This window comes from Lepidothrix coronata, unplaced genomic scaffold (assembly GCF_001604755.1).
Source record: "Lepidothrix coronata isolate B3197 unplaced genomic scaffold, Lepidothrix_coronata-1.0 Scaffold101, whole genome shotgun sequence".
Taxonomy (NCBI): domain Eukaryota; kingdom Metazoa; phylum Chordata; class Aves; order Passeriformes; family Pipridae; genus Lepidothrix; species Lepidothrix coronata.
The window spans coordinates 2,198,725-2,217,595 of record NW_016690281.1 but is presented as its reverse complement, the minus strand read 5'-3'; the positions used below and the strand labels follow the sequence as shown (position 1 = coordinate 2,217,595).

The following is an 18,871-nucleotide window of genomic DNA, read 5'->3' as shown; positions in this document are numbered from 1 at the left end:
AGCTCAGGGACAATCTGCTTGTCTTCCAGACAATACAAGTTGTAGACAGCAGATGATTACACACAGATGTAATTACAGGCTCCATCTTCTCTTACAGAGTTAGAGCTGCCCTAAATAGCTGGTCTCAGGCATTTCCTCACCTCTGAGCACTGACATCCTCAGCAGTCTCCGACAGGAGCCCCCAAAGGGTTTTCCCAGGCGGAGCTCCCTGTCCTGTGGGAGCTGGAAGGCTGCACTTTGCTTTCCTCTGTTCGTTGTGCTGGTGGGTTTGAAGGTGTCCTGACACCCCTGAGGGGGCAGGGGCAGAACAGCCCAGGCTCAGTGTCCTGCTGAGGGAGCAGCAAGAGGCAGGGTGTCCCATGGCATGGGATGAGCCAGGAACCATCCTGGTGCCAGCAGCACCTCCGTGGACAGGCTCTGAACACAGCAGGGCTGGCACCAGGGAAAGCCCCAGACATGGCAAATGATGAACCAGACCCAGGACTCTTCCAGGTAGCTCAGGCAGGAGCCAAAGGCATCAAGAACAAAAAGCTGGAGAAAAGCACAGCACCAGCACAGCCCAAACCAGGACTAAGAGCCACAGGCTGGGCTTAAATAGAGCTGCTGGGCTTAAATAGAGCTGCTGGGCCAGGGGCAGGGCGTGGGTGGGGGCCCAGGTGAGGCTCCCCAGGGCACTGAAGGCTTAGGAGCACCCTCACACCTGGCAGGGATGTTGGTCCACACAGCTGCCAAGTTTCTGGAAGAACCAAAACTAAAGTTTGCTTCATTAAGGTTGGACTTGATGATCTTGGAGGCCTTTTCCAACCTTAATGATTCCACAATTCTATCAAAAACAGCAGGTGCTGCCCATCCCTGATGCCTGTCCCACACTGAGAGCCCTGTACAAATGCTTTTAATGCCTTTCACATCAAGCTTCCTATCTTAATATACCTACAGAGACTTATCTGTGTGTGTTCCAGCAGCATCTCCCACCTCCCAACCCCCTGCCAGGGGCTGGGCTGTGCTCAGTGACCCCCAGACCTGAACCACTCGGAGAAGCGGCAATTCCAGGAGAGCTGTAATCCTTCTGCTTGATCTAAATCCTTAAAATTCCCAGGGTCAGGGCTCTCAGCTTCCTCAGGCAGAGATAATCCAAACCACCGCCACCATTGTCCTTCAGGTGCAACTCCAACCCCTCAGGAACTTGCTGACAAGTGGATTTTTTTTTTTGTCGGACAAAAAGTTCCTGCTTGGAGCTGCCAAGAGCTGGGATTTCTCCAGCAGGAGAGAGGAAGGAAGGAGAAAAGGGGAGAGTTTTGTTTCTTTTGCTGTACTTACATTGCAAAATTCCTGTCTAGGAAACACCTGTTCCTCAGCAGCCCTGCCCAGAGCTGGACACCCACAATCCCAAAGATGAAGAAGACAAAGAAGCACAAGAGGAGGACGTTGCCTAACATAGGCAGAGTATCCAACAGCAGGGTGACCAGGATTCTCATACCTGTGGGCAGAAGGAAAAAAAAAAATGGATTAGAAGAGCCCTTGATGGGAAAAAACCACCATTCCCAGCTTGGTTGTGCAGCCAGTGCATCCTGGGGAGAAAAACTGGGATGTTGATATTTTCCCCTAAACCTTTAAGGCTGAAAAGGAAGGTAAAGAGAGCAAAAGGCCCAGCAGGAAATGGGAACAAACAGCACATCTCCAAAGGGTGGGATTTTCAGATGTTTCAGCAGCACTCAACAACACACAAACATGGGCAGAGCTGCCAGACAGCTTTTCCTGGGGAAACACCCCCAGGAACCATCAGCCTCTGGAGAAACTGTCAAAATATGTATTTATAAACATATCAAACATCTCTTGTGAGTCACACAAGTTGTTCCCTAAGCAACACAGAGCCTGGTGTGGGAGGATCACAGGGTGGGCAAGTCCTCTCCCATGGAGTTCCTCCTCTTCCTCCTCTCCTTGCTGGCCACAGGACTGGAAAACAGGGAAAATTTTGACTTTTCTGAGGGTGGAAAGCAGGATATAAATGTTTCTTCCTCCAAGGAAAGCTCTGCTTCCTTTCCCTCCTCCTGTGCAGGCTGTGGGGGAACCTTCCCAGCAGTCCCACACCTCTCCATGAACCTTTGGTCTCCCCCAGCACCTCTGCTGCCAGGGAAATGCTGATTTCAAGGCAAGATATTCCATCTTGAATATTCCAACTAGAGGAAGGAGTGTACCTTGCAGAGCCTCAGCAAACCCTGGCATCTTCCAGCATTGATTGGGCAAGGAGGCAGGGATGGGGGTGGCACCTGGGGGCTGCCCTGCCTCACACCTCAGGGCACCTTCCAAGCCAAGGATAAAGCAGGAATAAAAAGGGAATAACAACTCTCAGCTCAGCAGTTCCACGGAGGTCAAAGGAACCTCTGAGACAGCCACCAGCCATCAATGAAAAGAGCAGGAGACAAAGGCAAATGCTACCTTGTGGAAAAGAAAAAAGCAGGAAGCTGAGCTGAGCCTCGGGATCCCGGCGCTCCACAGGGAGCAGGGCTCAAGTTCACGGCACTGGGAATCGATGTGGCTGCTGGTGGGAGATTTTATCCCACTAAAATTCTCCTCTGCAAACACCTCTGCCTGTCTGCCTTCGTGGAGCCTTTTCTCCCTCCCTATTCCCTGGCAGGATGCTGCTCTCCATCGGTCATCCCGTGGGAATGGGGAGTGGCACTGACACGGAGTCTTCCTTTCCCCATCAGATTCCACCTTGGCCTCTCCCAAGCCACGCCCGACGCCTCTCCTGCTGATTCCACAATGCTGGGCTGCAGCCCTGCAGACCTCAGGGATGAGGAGGGTCTCCAGGAGAGACAAACCCCTCCATCCCAGCCCTTCCCAGGCAGTGCTGGCGGGAGCTGGAATCCCGTCCTGCCGCTTCATCCCGCGTGTGCCAGTGGAAATCCAAGGCAGCCAAGCAGGGCTGGAGCTGCCACCACCCTGTCAGCACAGCACGAGGGGATGGACCAGCCCAGCCAAGAAATCTGTGCTGATAAATAATTAGGTGTGAGGAACGACCTCTGCACCCAGGGCAGGAGCCTCCCAAGGTCTCCGTGCCCAGCTGTGCCTTGGCTCCGGCACAGCTTCCCGCGGCTGGCGCCGGCAGCGGATGCCTCTTCAGAGGAGCCACGGTCCTGGCGCCCAGCCCTGTGCCAGCCACCCTCCAAACCCCGTCCCTGTGCTGCCCTGGTGTCAGTGCCACCCTGCAGGGAAGGGACATGGCAAATTCCATCCCTTGGAAACACAGGGAGCAGCACTGAGTACAGGGAAAGCCAGAGCTGGAAGCAAAGGGGGGTGATTTCCTAATGTTTGATTCCCAACTTCTCCTGTGATCATATGCCCAGCCCTGTGCCAGCCACCCTCCAAACCCCATCCCTGAGCTGCCCCAGTGCCAGTGCCACCCTGCAGGGAAGGGACATGGCAAATTCCATGCCCTGGAAGCACAGGGAACAGTGCCAGCCTCGGCTCCAGCTCCGAGCACAGGGAAAGCCAGAGCTGGAGGCAAAGGGGGGTGATTTCCTAATGTTTGATTCCCAACTTCTCCTGTGATCATATGCCCAGCCCTGTGCCAGCCACCCTCCAAACCCCGTCCCTGTGCTGCCCTGGTGTCAGTGCCACCCTGCAGGGAAGGGACATGGCAAATTCCATGCCTTGGAAACACAAGGAGCAGCCCCGAGTACAGGGAAAGCCAGAGCTGGAGGCAAAGGGGGGTGATTTCCTAATGTTTGATTCCCAACTTGTGCTGTGATCATAAGCCCGGCCCTGTGCCAGCCACCCTCCAAACCCCATCCCTGTGCTGCCCCGGTGCCAGTGCCACCCTGCAGGGAAGGGACATGGCAAATTCCATGCCCTGGAAGCACAGGGAACAGCGCCAGCCTCGGCTCCAGCTCCGAGCACAGGGAAAGCCAGAGCTGGAGGCAAAGGGGGGGAGTTGATTCCTACTGTTTATTCCCAACTTTTGTTGCCATCAAAGCCCTCTGGGAGCACATCCCACGGCACAGCCCTGCAGGCTTTCCTTGCAAATCTATCTTTGGAAAAGCAGAAAAGACTCACTTAATTCCCACTGGAAAGACAATGCTGGGCTTTTCTCCCCCCCCCCAACTCTCACTAATAGCCTTGCTCTTTTTTTATCCAAAAATGGTTAAAATGTATCTCCCCGTGCCAGACAACTTTTTTCTGCTCAGCTACTTTTGGTATTTTGGGTTGTTCCGTGGCACCATTCTCGGGATTGAATCCATCTGTTCCTCATCTGCTCAGGGTGCTCCGGCCTCTCAGGGAATGTCAAGTGTGCCATGGGAAAAGAGCACAAGCATCACTTAGGCTGAAACAAGGCTCAGGATTCCTTTTCATTCCCATTCCACGTGATGCCTGGTTGAAACTACACGGTAGAAAAATAAAAATAAAGCACTGAAGTGGATTTGAAAAAAACCTCAGTGACCACTGCTAAAAAAAAATCCCGACCTACAGCCCCTGCCAAAGATATAAACTGCAGGAATTCTATTTTTCCAGTCATTTTCAAGGAATAATTTCTAATAGAGACGATGTTTTTATTGGCTGGGGTTCTTCTTTCTTTTCTTACCAAACAGAATCGAAATGAAATAATCTTGTGGGTGACTTCATTGTGCCTGGAAGCGAAGAGCTAACAGTGCCGGCTGCATCCCAGGAAAGCACCCAGGAATGGCAGGGATAAATCTCCAGGGGAGTTCTCCAGGGTGCCTGCTTCCCTGGGTGGTGACTGACCACCAGACTCGTCTCTCCTGACCCAGCTGGAATTTGTTGTGCTCCATGTCCTTGGGTGTCTGTCCCTGAGGCCAAAATCCTGTCCCCGGTGCTGGGAATGGCAGGGATGGTGCTGACCAGGAGCTGCTGCCACACCACTGGCTGGGATGTGCTGGATATCCAAGGCAATCCCTTGACTAAGCTGTAGATCCTCATGGATGAAAGACTGAAAGTGTAACTCTTTCATTACCAGAAACAGCAAAAATGCAATAAAATAGAGGGATGTCACTGCCCATTCCATGCAGATTTGGGATTGTATCAGTCTGAAACAGTAAAATTCCCAGTGTTCAGAGGGGATGGAGTTGGTGGCTCTTAAACAAGCGAAGGCTGTGATGATCCTCCCTCCAGGAACAGAGATATCTCCAAGAACACTAATCCTGCCCTGGCACTGGTTCAGGACACCGGTGGTGGTGTGAGCCCAGCCCAGCTGCTCATCAAACCAGGCAACTCCTCCCCAAACCTGGGCTGAGCTCGCTGCATTGAATCTCAGGGAATGTTAATAAAATAATGGAATATTTTCTATCACCTGTCTTTTGAAAAAAAAAAAAACAAAACCAAAAATCCTGTGGGAAGTGCAGCAGAAAGAGCCTGAAAGGCTCAGTTCAAAGCTTCACAATCAGGGTCCTAAGGAAGAAAAACCACAAGCTGGCCACAGATCCAAATTTCACCTGAACGTGGAGGTGTTTGGATTAACAGGCGTGTAAACCCTCCAGTTCCCTTCTTGAGACTCCCACTGTTCCATGGGAGAGCACTGAAGGGCTTCATGGATTTAGAGAACTTCCAGAGGGAGCCTGATCCTCACCTCAGCCTGGAGCCTCCGAGCCGAGCACGTGCCACGTCCCTCTGCTCCAGCCACGGAGCCATCGGGCTCCAAATCCCAGAGGGAAACTTTGTGTTGTGCTTTGGGGCAGCTCTGAAACCCTGGTGACAAAACCTCCCTAGGAAAACAAAAGCTCCAGAGGGGGTTTCATGCTCCCTTTCAGCCTCTTTTTGTCTTGTTCTGAACTGACGATGTCACGGCCGAAGTCACGGATTTGAGTTGTTTTTTCTTTTTTTGACCCCCTCAAGAAAAATCCTGTAGAATTGGGAGTTCAGAGAGAAACTTCAAAGACTCCTGTGAGTAAACATCCATCTGTTCCCTCACATGTTCCTCTGGAACCAAAACCCTTCTGGGGGAGGTTGTTTTGCTGTCCCTGGAAGTGCCAACACGACGGGCAATTAATCCAGGCAGGATGTGGGCCTGTGCCATTCAGAAGCGCTTTCAAGAAGAACAGGAAATGCAGGAAATGTCCTTTTTTTTTTTTTCTTTTTTTGCAAGGGACCTCTATGATTTCCAGACAATCCTGCTGCATTTTGATTGGAGTGGAATTCGGCTGCAAGCTGATGGGAGCTCCACGAAACCAGCACCTTGCAAAGGGTTGCTCAGCGGTGGCCGATTCCGGCAGGAAATTATTTCAACTTGTTGGGTCGTCTTTCAAATTGGATTTAGAAGACAAGCAGCTGAAGCCACTTGAAAATGGATTTAGGGGCCACTTGAACTTCCTATCGTGCATGAACCCAATTTTGTTCTACATGACAGCAAATTTTAGCAGCACACGGAGGCTCCTGCTCTGCTAATCCTGAACACGGAGCCACGGAAGGACCTCAAACTGCTGAGTAGGGAAAATGAACCCACCAGGGCAAGAAGATCCTTCTCAGGACTGACCTCTCCCCTTCCTTTATAGGAACTTTATTTAGTTTACACAAGGAGCAGGGGGTTATTTGCCTCAGAGAAGTCATGAAAACGCTGGAAAGCAGCCACAAAAATTTGGGCCCCGGGTATAAAATCTATTCCCCTGCCCTTTGCTAACACTAATAACGGCAATAAATGATCTCTAAAAATTAAAATCAATCAATTTGGTCTCGGCAGCAGGAGAGCAGACTACTAATGCAAGGCTTAGCCCACACAGAGCCAGCTGGGACGGCTTTAGCCCCCCTGGTTTTCCAGTTTTCCCAGGGGGACCAGCCTGGCAGTGGTGCCAAGGGAGGGGTCACTTACTTGGGACCCTGTTGATGGCTCGCAGCGGCCGCAGGACCCGGACGGTGCGGATGGCGGACAGGCTGACGTTGTGTCCATCCAGGGAATACTCCATCATGCTGTGGGGAGAGAGGAGAGGAGCAGTCAGGATCAGGGCACTCCAGGGCCCTGGGAATGGGGCTGCCTGGAATTCTTGCTGCCTGCAAGCCCAGCATTGCAAATCCACCCACTCCGTGTTCGTGGCTCTTCCCGGGCATCGGTGGATGCAATTCCTGCACCGTGTGCCTGGAAGTGTTCCAGGTCAGCTGGGTGGGGCTTGGAGCAACCTGGGCTAGTGGAAGGTGTCCCTGCCTATGCAGAGGGGTGGAAGGAGATGATCCTTAAAGGTCCCTTCCAACCCTTACTGCAGGCATAGGTAACACACTGGAAAGCAGGATGTGCCTTCCAGTATCTGAAGGGATACAAGGAGGCTGGAGAGGGACTGTCCATCAGGAACTGCAGTGACAGGACAAGGGACAAGGGGTTCGGACTGAAAGAAGAGAAATTTCAGTTCAATATACAGAGGAAATTGTTCCCTGTGAGGGTGGGGAGGCCCAGTCAGGTTGCCCAGAGAAGCTGTGGCTGCCCCATCCCTGCAAGTGTCCAAGGCCAGGTTGGATGGGGCTTGGATCAGCCTGGGTTAGTGGAAGGTGTCCCTGCCCATGGCAGGGGGTTGGAATGAGATGATCTTTAAGGTCCCTTCCCACCCAAACCATTCCATGATTCTGTGACTTGGCATGACAAGGAGCTGCAAAGTCAGGGCCACAGAACTCAGGGCAGAGGGGGAGCCCCCAGATATCTGCTCCCTGATTCTCTCCTCTTCCATCAGCTTATTTTACTCCAGTGGCACATCCACAGCCTTCCTGGGGAGGTGACTGCAGCTCCAAGGAGCTGCAAGGCAGTAACATGTTCCTGATGCATCCCCCCCACCAGCACCCCAGAGTATTTACACACCAGCTCATCTCCCCCACCACGACAAAAACTGAACATCCAAGCTCACAAACAACGTTGGAGCAGTTTGATTTCCATTTGATTATTAAAGGACCATTTTCTTTTTCATGCTTCATCTCCATTTGCCATAAACATTTCTCTTCCAGGCTGGGAAGGACGTTAAGTGAAGTCAGTTTTCTTGCTCTTTTATAGCAATGAGTGGCAAATGTGTGCAGTGTTGTTTTTTTAATGGGGTTATGGCTAGTTAGCATGGCTGTAATTACAATTTATGAGTCTGACTACAGGGAAACACTTGTAAATATGTCACAAATCTCTCACCACGCCTGTTCAAATAACAGAACAGCATCAAAAGCAACCCTGTGAGTGAGCTGTTGGATCCCGTGGAGAAAGAGCTTTTGTTTTGGTTTCTTTTAAATAAACAAACAGATATGGAAGGACAGAGGCAAATGGGAGCTGAACTGCTGCAGCCAGGCCCTGCAGAAGCTTCAGATTTTCCACAGAAGCCTCCTGCAGCCAGGATGGACCAAAATCCTTATGTGCCATCAGGAAGCAACAGCTGAGTGGATTTTGGGCACAGGCAGAGGAGGTTTGGTTTCGGGCCAGCTCATCACTGCCCATGTGCCCATGCTCTGCACTGCTGGAGCTTTGCACTTTGTACTTGAAGCCTTGCCCTGCTCCACACCGCTTAATTAGGAGTATCTGGATGTTCTGATGTTTTGCTTCTCTTCTGGCTTTGTCCTGGAGCTCTTTGGTGTCACACTGAGGTGACTTTGCCCCATTCCCCCCACCTTGCTCTGCAGAGACTCTGGTGATTTTGAGCTGTTTTCAGTGATAACCTTCCAGAGATATTTTTTTTTCCTGGATTAGTTAGTGAGTCTTCATAAATCCAACCCACCTTCCAGCCTGTATGCAGGAACTGAGCCAAATCTGATGAACAGGACCCGCTGAGGACTCGGACTGACAGCCGCACTCGCTGATCTTAGAGGTCCTTTCCAACCTTAATCATTCCATTATTCTAAAAGCTTCAAAACTCAGCACGGCACAAAACCAGGCTTTAAATCTCCTGTGTGTTTGTGAAGCTGGAGCAGAGCACTGGGAACCAGCCCAGTGCCCCATGAAGGACCACACAGCGGGAAAACCATGGGAATGCCCGTTCACACCCGCACGGAGGGGTCTGGAGCCAGCACCGGGGGTTTGCTCACAACAGACCTTGCAGGAATAGGCAAAGTGCTGTTTAAAGTCCCCAAAATGAGCAGTGCCAGGGCCTGGATGTGTTCACTGCTCTGGCCCCAGGGCAGCACGTTCCCAATCTATCAGGTGGCTGAGTAAGTGGATTTGAGTGCAACTGATACAGCTTGTGAGCTCCTATAGCATGGAAAAGGAGTAGGAAATGCTCCAGTGGGAGCTGGGTTTGTACCACCACGTCCAAAATTAGCATGTTGAAGGGCCAGCTCCTGGAGCCTCACTTTAACTTGGCCCTTAGAACTTCAGGGGAGCTGATAAAAGATGAATAATCCAGGATTTGCCCTAGGAAATGGACTTTCTGACCCTGAATCTTTGGATTTCCATGATATTCCATTTAGGATCTGAAAGTAAGACTCAGGGGGATCTATATTACCCACTGAAGCCAGCCTGAAACACTTGATGGATTCCACACTGGACTTTCTACAAGCAGAGAAACAGTCAAAGGTTTCCTTGTCAAGGCCAAGCTCGGGGTCCTGTTCTCAGATCACACCTGTAAACCAAGAATACCTTGGAAAAGTCCAACAGAAATCTGCTGGAGCTGGAAAATTCCAGCTGGCACTCGGTAGGTGATTCCCTACAGCCTCTGGGCACTGAAAAACAGGAGGCACGGGGTGTCTTCTGCCACCAGCAGCTCCCAACCCTTCAGCTGTCAAGTTAAAAGATGTCCAAAGCACGTCACGGGAGCCTGCAACGTCTCCAGGGAGTGGATGCGCAAGAAAACCTCTCTGGTTTCAGCTCTTGTGAACAACATTCCTGATGCTGAGGAAATGCTTTCAACTTGGCTGCTGGACAGACGGAGCCGCTCCGAGCTCCCCTGGCTTGAAATTTTCCAGGGCACATTTCTCAGGCGAGGAAAACATGAAAGGGCTTTCAGAGCTGGAACAAACTTCAGACACAATCTGTTGCTAGAGGCAGGAGATATGTTTATTTTGTAGTTTCCCTGCTCACCCTCCGCTCTCTTTGGTGTGTGGCTGGTGAGGCAAATCAGCTCCTTTGAGGAGACAGAACGGGACAAACAAAGCAGGCAGCTCTGCCTCTCACTTGTTTCCCTTCTTATCAGAAAAAGCCTCATAATAACTCCATCACATCCATCTGCTTGCTGGAAAAAGCAGCTCTTGTTATTCCAGTAGCGTGTTCCCTGCTAAAACCACCTCCAGTTTTAGGAGCAGACACTGGATCCAAGGGTGTTGGTGGGAGAGGTGAAGCCCAGACATTGCACAGCTCCTCCTTGTCCTCCATCAGTGTTACCAGCCAGCCCAGCTCCCAGTCCAGCCTCTCCTCTGAGAGATAGGAAGTACTATCCCAGGTATGGCTTGAATACACCGAAATCATCTGGATATTGCCCAGGATCAGCTGCAGAAGTGGTTATTCCTCTCCTCATCTCCAACCTGAGTAATGCCAGACCAGCAGCAGGGCTTCCCTGCGGGGTCTCCTGGTGCTTCTGATGCTTTCATCCTTCTGAAACATTTCCAGCCATGGAGGGTGGGGAAAAGCCCAGGAAAACCACCCAACTGCTTCACTTTCCCCCTCATCCCAGGTGCTGTGAGAAAAAAGCTCCTGGTGCCAACCCCGCCTCTGAGGGCTCAGCCCTTCTGCCTCCATGTGCTGTGTCATCCTCCTGGTTTTGGGATGACCTGTGTGATGACGTGGATGACCCTCTGCTCACCCCTCAGGAGAGCCCACCCTGCACGTCCAGCGTGGGGAAACGCCGTTGGTTATGGACGCCGGAATTCTGATCCCGAGTTCTCCCATCCACCACAGCCTCGCTCTTCCCTCCCCGCTTAAACAGCAGCTTAAACACAGCAGCAGCTTTGGCAGGAAAAAAATCATTAACTGGTTCTTTTGCTGTCCCTGATGTTCCTTCCTGGGCTGGAACCACACACAGGTTCAAAGGAAGCTCCGCTCAGGAGAGCTCATGTTTTATTCAAACCGCTCAGGCCGTTCCTAATTGTATTCCAGACAAATAACACAGAGCAAAACAAAACTCCATTAGTGCAGTGGGGATGGTACATCACTAATGGAAGGGGAAAAATGCCCCAACAAATTACAAGGATGTTCTAATTAACCCCAGGTTGGTCATTATAAACCCAGGAATTCAGAACTGAGGCAGTAATTAAAGCATTATATCCCTTCCCAGGGGCTGCTAAGCAGGTAAGAGAGCCCAAGGTTTCTAAACCCATTTATTTATTGGAAAAAAAGTTTTAGACTTGCCAAGCTTTTAGTCCGCCCAGTTATTCCCTGTGGGTGTGAGGGAACTGGTGTCAAAAGCAACAGGATCCTCCTTGTACCTGGTTGTTAACACATCCTGCACAAACCAGCAGCTGTGGGAGATGGTTTTCAACTGTAAATCAAGAGGAGTTTACAGGAGGCATTTGCATGCACTTGTAATTTGGGTGAAATTCTGGCCAGCTCCTTCCACCGGGATTTCAACTTTCTGAACCAGAATTTTGGGTTCAGTTCTCCTCGTTTGGCCAATTCCTGCCTCCCTCTGATGGTGTCCCAGCAGGAGCAGGGCTGAGCTGCTCTGGGCTTTTTTGTTTTTTTTTGCCTGATATTCATAACCCACCCCAAAAACGGGCGTGCTTACGAGGTGGGGTACGAAAAACAAGAATTATGAGACTTTGCCTTGGCTTGAGCTTTCACAAAACACGATGAAAACCAGCCAGGCCAACCTACAGTTTTGGCTTTTTGGGGTTTTCCTGCTTTTCCCCCCGCGAAGAGCAAACCTTGCTGAGGTTTTTACTGACCCTGCCATCACGATGAAGAAGTCCAGGCGATTCCACGTGTCTCCAAGGTAACACTTCTGCCCGAAGATCCCCAGGGCCACCATCTTGATGACCATCTCCACCGCAAAGAAAGCGAAAATGAAGTCGTCAAAAGCCTGGAGAGAGGGACAAGACGGTCACAGTCAGTTCTGCTGCGCTCTGGACTCGGGCAGAGCAGAGACCCCAGTGCTCCCACCACGTGGCCACTCCATGGACAGGCTGGTGAAGCACTGGCACCAAAGTGCCACCTCCCAACTCCAAAATAAAAGCTGCTGCACCTCGTGGGTGGTGGCAACCCCTGAGTGTAGCTCCTGGGTCAGTCCAGTGCCTGGGAAGTGTCAGCAGCTCTTATGCATCTAGTGATAAATCTATATGGACATCACAGCCCCTCTGCTCTGGAGCCAGGCTGAGAGAGCTGGGGGGGGTTCAACTGGAGAAGAGAAGGCTCCAGGGAGACCTGAGAGCCCCTTCCAGGGCCTAAAGGGGCTCCAGGAGAGCTGGAGAGGGACTGTCAGCTTTACCAACCAACCTTTCCCTTAATAAACTCCACAGAAGTTTTGCTCCATTATTTCAGTTCATTTAATAACTGGCATCCAAAAGCCTCCATGGAGAAGTTCAGGCTTTTCCACCTTGTGTTGTGGCTTCCACTCCCTCCTGCAAGCTGGGACAGGGGGAGGGATAATGGTGGTTTTACTCTAAGCCCTTTTCTGCCTGAAAACCTGCCAGGAAGTCCCCATGGCCAGGTTGGACTGGGCTTGGAGCAACCTGGGATGGTGGAATGGGTCCCTGCCCACAGCAGGCAGGGGGTGGGTGGCAAGTGGATCTTTAAGGTCCCTTCCAACCCAAACCATTCTGGGATTCCATGAAGGATCTCACTGGCTGGGACACTCAAAGGGAGGTAAAGCAGCAGATCCGTGTGGGATTCAAAGGAGCTGAGCACATGGTAATCCCTGCCTGGGCTGATGTCATGCGTTGGGAACACGGCAGGTTGGTTCCCAGCCTGAGGAATGAGTTGCTGCAGGAAGCCCAGTGCCAAGGTGCAGCCCACACACCAGATGCTGCCGGGATGTGCTTCCAAACCCAATCCTGTGGGCAGATGGCAGCGAGGGCACTGCCAGGAGAGGGAGGAGAGACCAGCGGGATGCCGGGCACGGCCAACCAGGGGCTGGGATGCACCTCCCAAAGGTCACTTATCCCGGGACCTGGCAGTGCTGTGCTCCAGCTGGGGGGCTCTGCTGTGCAGGAGAGCAGGCACGGGCTCATCCCGGGCTCTGTTGTTCCCGAAGGAGGGAATGGAGTGGCAAAGTCCCCGGTGCCACATGGCACAGACCGGACTGCACAAATCCAAGGGGTGGAACTGATGGACTGCAAGGGGGAGACTCCCCTTGGAACTGGCCATAGAATCCCAGAATGGTTTGGGTTTGAAGGGACTTCAAAGATCACCTTGTTCCACCCCCTACCGTGGGCAGGGACACCTTCCACTAGCCCAGGTTGCTCCAAGCCCCATCCAGCCTGGCCTTGGACACTTCCAGGGATGGGGCAGCCATGACTTTTGTAATTAAATAGTGTTTAACGACCCCAGTGGGAGCTGGCTGCCCACTTTTGAGCCCCCCCTTCCCTTATTAAGTGTGCAGTGAAAGGATCTTGCTGGATCAAGTCCCAGTCAGCCTTTGGGTCTCCCCCAAGGCCATGGCAGCAGGTTTCCCTGGAGGCTTTGCCTGAGGAAGTGTCGCTTCTTGGGAAAACCATCTTGGGAAATGCTTTCATGGCTGGATCTTGGGGAAAAGGGACAAGACAGGGGTCCACCCTGCTCCACTCCACCCATCCCAGGCACACAGGGCAGGGTGGGATCCTCACCTCCAGGATGGTGCAGCGCTCCGACTGGCACTCCACGTCCTCGCAGGGCTGGAACATGCCCAGGGTGACGCAGTTCAGCAGGATCACCAGCATGCTGACGTGCTCAAACCACCTGGGAGCAGGGTTAAGGACAGCACAGGCTTTGGGAGGGGGGAGCCTGAGGCAAAGAACACACCAAAAACCCTTCTCCCATCCAAAACCCTTCTCCCGGGACAACTTCCACCTCCAGATCTCCCAGTTTGAGCAGTGGATCACCCCAAATCTTTCCCTATTAAGGTAAAGAGAGCAAACAAAGGCACCACAACCACCAAGACCCAGCCTGTACCCAATCCCTTGCTCCATCCAGTGAGGCCACTCTCCTTGTTTCCCTCTGGAGTCACGGGAATAGGGGCTCAGTGCAGGTTGTTTCCTTCCAACCTGGGTTGGACATCTCAAGGAGTTACAGATTCCCCTTTTGGGATCTGCACCACGCCCAAGGATGAAGGTAAAACAGAGCCAAGCTGGTGGCACAAGTTGGTAGGGCCGAGGATGGCAACATTTTGGGATACAGGATGTAAACCAGGACCCACCAGTCCTCACCTAACAGTAACAGTATCCAAGTAGTAAGTGGTGATTTGCAGGAGTGCAAAATAGCCCCAGAGCTGCTGGTTCCTGCTGCTGGGAGGACTAATAAAAATCATTTAAAAAAAAAAAAAAAAGATTTGGGGGAACTGAACAGGAGTTTCACAAATTGAGCATGAATGAGGGAACTGTTTTAGGAAAATAATTGGAAACATCTGGGTATGAATAAACCTTTTTGCTTCCAAACACACACACATACGTGTGAGAGAAGCACACAGACGTTGTCTTATTCCTGATAACAGCAATTCTGCTTTGGGAACCTGAACAAAAACCCCACCATGTTTATCCCTGCTGCTTTTAGAAGTATTTTATCAGTTCAGCACAAGATTTATTGCAGAGTAAGATTAAGTGCAGGGCTGCAGATCAAACTACTTTTGCACCCACAGTCATTTATCCAGATAAGGGGGAAAAAGAGAAATCAGCAGGGTCAGGTCTCAGAGCTTCCCTAAAACCTGATCCCAACCCACTTCTTGTTTTAGAGAGGGCTTCAATTTGAAAAGCCAGAGCTGGGAACACCTTGCTGGGAACCAAACATGTCAGGCTTGGAAACCCACTTGTCTGAAATGGAAATGCATGAAATAGGATAAAGAAATGGAATAAAACCCCAGGTGAGTGGAGCAGGAGGAGCTGGAGCAGGAGGAGCTCCAGGCCACAGCCCCGAGGACTTGTGCCCCACTGAAATACCGATGTTGGTTTAATTTCTCCCTCCCTTAAATGACTTTTTCCTCATCTTTAGGGGCTGTTTGGATCCCCTTCCCTCTTGCCTAACTAGAAGCAGAGTGACAACCCTGTCCTACAGACGAAACAGCCCCAATAAGACCCAAAGCCCAACCACAGCCATATCCTACTCACAGTATTTGCAGTGTCTGATGGAATCCATGTGAAACTCCCTATAAACAGGGCTCCTGTGCTATTCCCAGGGCTCCAGTATCATTCCCAGAGAACCTGCAGTTGCATTCATTTCACTTATTATACCTGTAGATATGTTTTTTTTCTTTAAAGTACAAAAAAAGTAAGAGCATGTGAATTTTGAACTGCTAAGAGGCTCTGAGCTGCCCCAGACCTTTGTTCAGGTGCTCTGCTCATCAGATCTCAAAAAAACTTTATTCTTTTAGCCTTCTAAACGATCTAATTGTGGCTTTTTATGGTTAAACAATCACCTGCATGAGGAGAATTGTCACTGGAGTTGAAATCAGAGCCCTGATTCCTTAGAGACAGGCAGAGCCACTCCTGTCCCCCTGGCCATTTAACACCAAAGTTTGGTGTCTTTTAGGGTGGCAGAAGAGTTTGATTTTCCAAGAGAAAAGGAAAGGCTGTGCCATTGTGGTCACAGGTGTTTAGAGGCTGCCAGTGTTGTCAGCAGGGTCAGGCACAGCCACGGGTGGGAAAAGAGACAGAAGCAAATTTGGGATGGAATAGAGACAAAAGCAAACTTGTGCTGCCTTTGAAGGAAAGGCTGAAAAGGTGGAAGAAAACCCACTGGAGGGAACAGTTTTGCTTTGGCTGGAGAACAGACTGGAGAAGGAAGCCCCTGCTCAGGGATTCAATGTTTCTGGGGATGCTCCTGTCCTGTCATTCCCAATCCCTCCCCGGGAGGATGTGCTGGAGGGGTCTGAGCTCAGATGTCCCGTCCCGCTCAGCCCCTCCAGCCCACCTTCTCCTCTTGCACCTCTGGCTCCCTCAAAGGCTTTAAGCTCCTGCCCTATTTATTTTCCCATCAGATTAATGACAGTGAAATCCCTAATTGGAAAGCAGGATTACCCCGAGGGCTCTGCCCTGACGGGACTAATCCTCCCTCCCGCCGGCGCTCAGACATCCAAGGGGATTTCAGTTCACTGCCCCTTCCTCACCCCAAAAGCTGGGACTGAACCCCTGAGTGGCTGCTCTTCCAGAGCCCCCTCCAAAGCCATCCAGCCTCAAAGCAAACCCCTGGGCAGCAGGAGGTGATGCTTTTGGCAGGGTGGGATTATAGTTCCCAGCATCCTTCCCACAGAGCCTTCGCCAGTTTGGAATGTCCCTCAAGGAAGAAAAGTCCCATTCTGGTTTAATGGGAAAACACCCAAGAGGGGAAAACAGTCAAGAGGAGAAAACAGAAAGAAAGGTGACAAAAGTCCTCCAAGAGCAGCTCAACACCAGCCCAAACAGAAGGATGTGGCTGAAGACAGAAGTCCCCTGGCACAGAAGCCTTGTGGATGTTCCCACACACCTTGTCCAGCTGTTTTACACCCAGGAGGTCACGGAAGGGGAGGGATGGTCCCACCAAACTCAGCCCCACGGGCTCTGCTCGCAGCCCGGGTGGCCCTGACCCGTGTGCTGCTGGCACCGGGATCCTCCCGGGATCCTCCCGCTCCTCCCTCCCCGGCAGATCCGCTAAAACCGTGACTCTGCAAAACTGGGAACTTCGGAGGAGTTACCATGGCAACCGCTGCTCTGGAGGCCACCAAAGCACCACCCAGTTTACCAGCAGCAACTTCCCAACTCGCTTGGAAAGGGAGAAGATGCGACGGGGAGATCCAGGCGGAGCGCTGGAGGCAGAGGGAACTGCAGAGGGGTCGCTCAACATCGCTCCCTCCGGCACAGATTCCAGGGAAACGACCTCTCAGGTGCAACGGGGCCAAGCTGAGATTCCCCAGATGCCCTTTGGGAAGGAGCTGGGGAGCAGCAGAGCCCCGAGGGGCTGCTCCCTGTTCCCAGCACGGCACTGTGGGGTCAGCACCGGCCCTTGGACTGAAATTTAATCCTGAGTTTAACCCAGTGGCAGCACAGAAACCAGGCTCTGCCCCAAAACGCTGTTGTTGGTGCAGTGAATGATGCTGATGCTCTTCATCAGCTTTCCAAGGGGTTTTCCTGAAATCACCTCCTGGCAAAGACCAGTGGCTTGAGGATGGAGAGCTCTGGTTGCCAGAAGATGCCTCAGCACGGGCAAGACCTTTCCCTTCCTCTGCTGTGCCAGTTTAGCTAAGGTCCTGACTTGGTTTAAAAAGAGAGATGGGGATTCAAGGGTGTGTTGGAGGAATTTCATGCATTTTAGTCAGCAAAACAAGGTGGAGAATTCCTGTTTCTAGAAGACTTTCACATCATAAAATAGTGTGGCTTGGAAGAAACCTTTAAAGGTTCCTTTAAAGGAAGGAAAGAAGGAAGGGACACCTTCCACTATCCCAGGTTGATCCAAGCCCTGTCCAACCTGGGATGAACACTTCCAGGGATGGGACAGCCACAGCTTCTCTGGGCAACCTGTGCCAGGGCCTCCCTACCCTCATGTAAATCCTTACACATCTATAAGGGGATTTTCTGATCTGCAGGTCAAAATCATTATTTAAAACTTAAAACTTCCCTTAAATAGAAAAATGAAAGGCAAATGAACTGCCTGTCTTGTTGGAAAGGTCACTTCTCAACATCTCTTTTTAAATTGCCTCAGTACAGACCAGGCTGCCAGGCTTCAACCCAGGTTTGTCTCATTCCCTCCCCATCAGTCACCTCCTCACTCCAAACAAAGCCCAGAAACCTCCAGTGATGTGGGTCCAGGTCAGGCTCAGCCACCCCAGAACCCAGACAATCAGTTCAGCCACGCTGCTCCTCCCCATTCTCAGGCAGATAATCTCTCCCACCCCTCACTCGAATTCTGCAGATATTTCTGCAACAAACACAGCAAGAAACGCTGGGACTGTATTCCCACTGTGCCACAAACTCCATTGCTTTCATCCCATGCCTTGTAATGGCTCTGCTTAAATTCCCAGGTCCTTCAGAGACATCAGCCACAGCTTCGTTTAAAGTTCCCCAACCAACCCCAATCCCACCCCTGATTTCCAGGCTGGAGAAAGGCAGGAGCCACAGGACTCCCAGCAACGGGACCACGGCAAGACAAGCTCACAGTGCTCACTATTTTCACATAATCTTATTATTTTTAAGCCAGTCAGGGGATTTTGGAGCCTGAACCCATTATTTTAAAGGCTGGGATTTGGCAGGATCGTGGTTATTCCTGTTCTATCTGTACCTACTGCACACGGTGCTGAGGCAGAACCCAAAGCCAAAAAAGTCAAATTATAGTTACAAGGGGAACATATGTTTACAGAGGAAGCAGCTAACTGAAGTTTCAGTTTTTATAGTTTAAGATGTGACTAATGCACTAAATATACACACAGACACACACAGACACACAGACACACATATATATATATATAATAATATATATATACACACACATATCTGAGAGAGACTGGGATTTTCAGAGCACTCAGGGGGGACTCCATGGGCTGGGAGGGCTTTTCCAACCTCTGAGTGATCAGGGTCACCTGAAAGGTTTGGGTACCCATGGGAAGCTGCTCCAGAGTGGAAATATTGAATTAAAAGTACCAAGTGCTTGTTTTACCAATACTTAGGTGCGTTGCCCAAATCCCAGCAAATTATAGCAATCACACTTCCTGTTCCTCTGTGCCACCAGTGACAAAAACAACTTTAAAACCTGCAACATCCACCTCATCTTGTAAGAGAGTAACAGAGAACAGTCCAAACTTAATGATATTTGGTAAATAGGAGCAAGAAAAAAATAAAGAGGGGAAGAAAAAAAAAACAAAGAAAGTACAGAACTGGAAGA

General features: G+C 51.1%; 1 protein-coding gene across 3 annotated transcripts in view; it reads right to left on the bottom strand.

Annotated features, from left to right (window-relative positions):
• CACNA1H (calcium voltage-gated channel subunit alpha1 H) overlaps nucleotides 1-18,871 on the bottom strand; it is a 151,348-nt gene that overhangs the window by 103,349 nt on the left and 29,128 nt on the right. For 2 of the 3 annotated variants that reach the window (XM_017823053.1, XM_017823055.1), the window contains exons 1-6: nucleotides 16,484-16,634; nucleotides 15,130-15,222; nucleotides 13,657-13,768; nucleotides 11,782-11,915; nucleotides 6,821-6,918; nucleotides 1,318-1,477 (exon numbers count right to left, since the gene is read on the bottom strand). In XM_017823053.1, the coding sequence (XP_017678542.1) occupies nucleotides 1,318-1,477; nucleotides 6,821-6,918; nucleotides 11,782-11,915; nucleotides 13,657-13,749 (485 nt within the window). In that variant the 5' untranslated portion in view covers nucleotides 13,750-13,768; nucleotides 15,130-15,222; nucleotides 16,484-16,634. Of the gene's footprint in view, nucleotides 1-1,317; nucleotides 1,478-6,820; nucleotides 6,919-11,781; nucleotides 11,916-13,656; nucleotides 13,769-15,129; nucleotides 15,223-16,483; nucleotides 16,635-18,871 lie in introns of those variants that run through there. The other variant, XM_017823054.1, reaches the window with a different exon arrangement.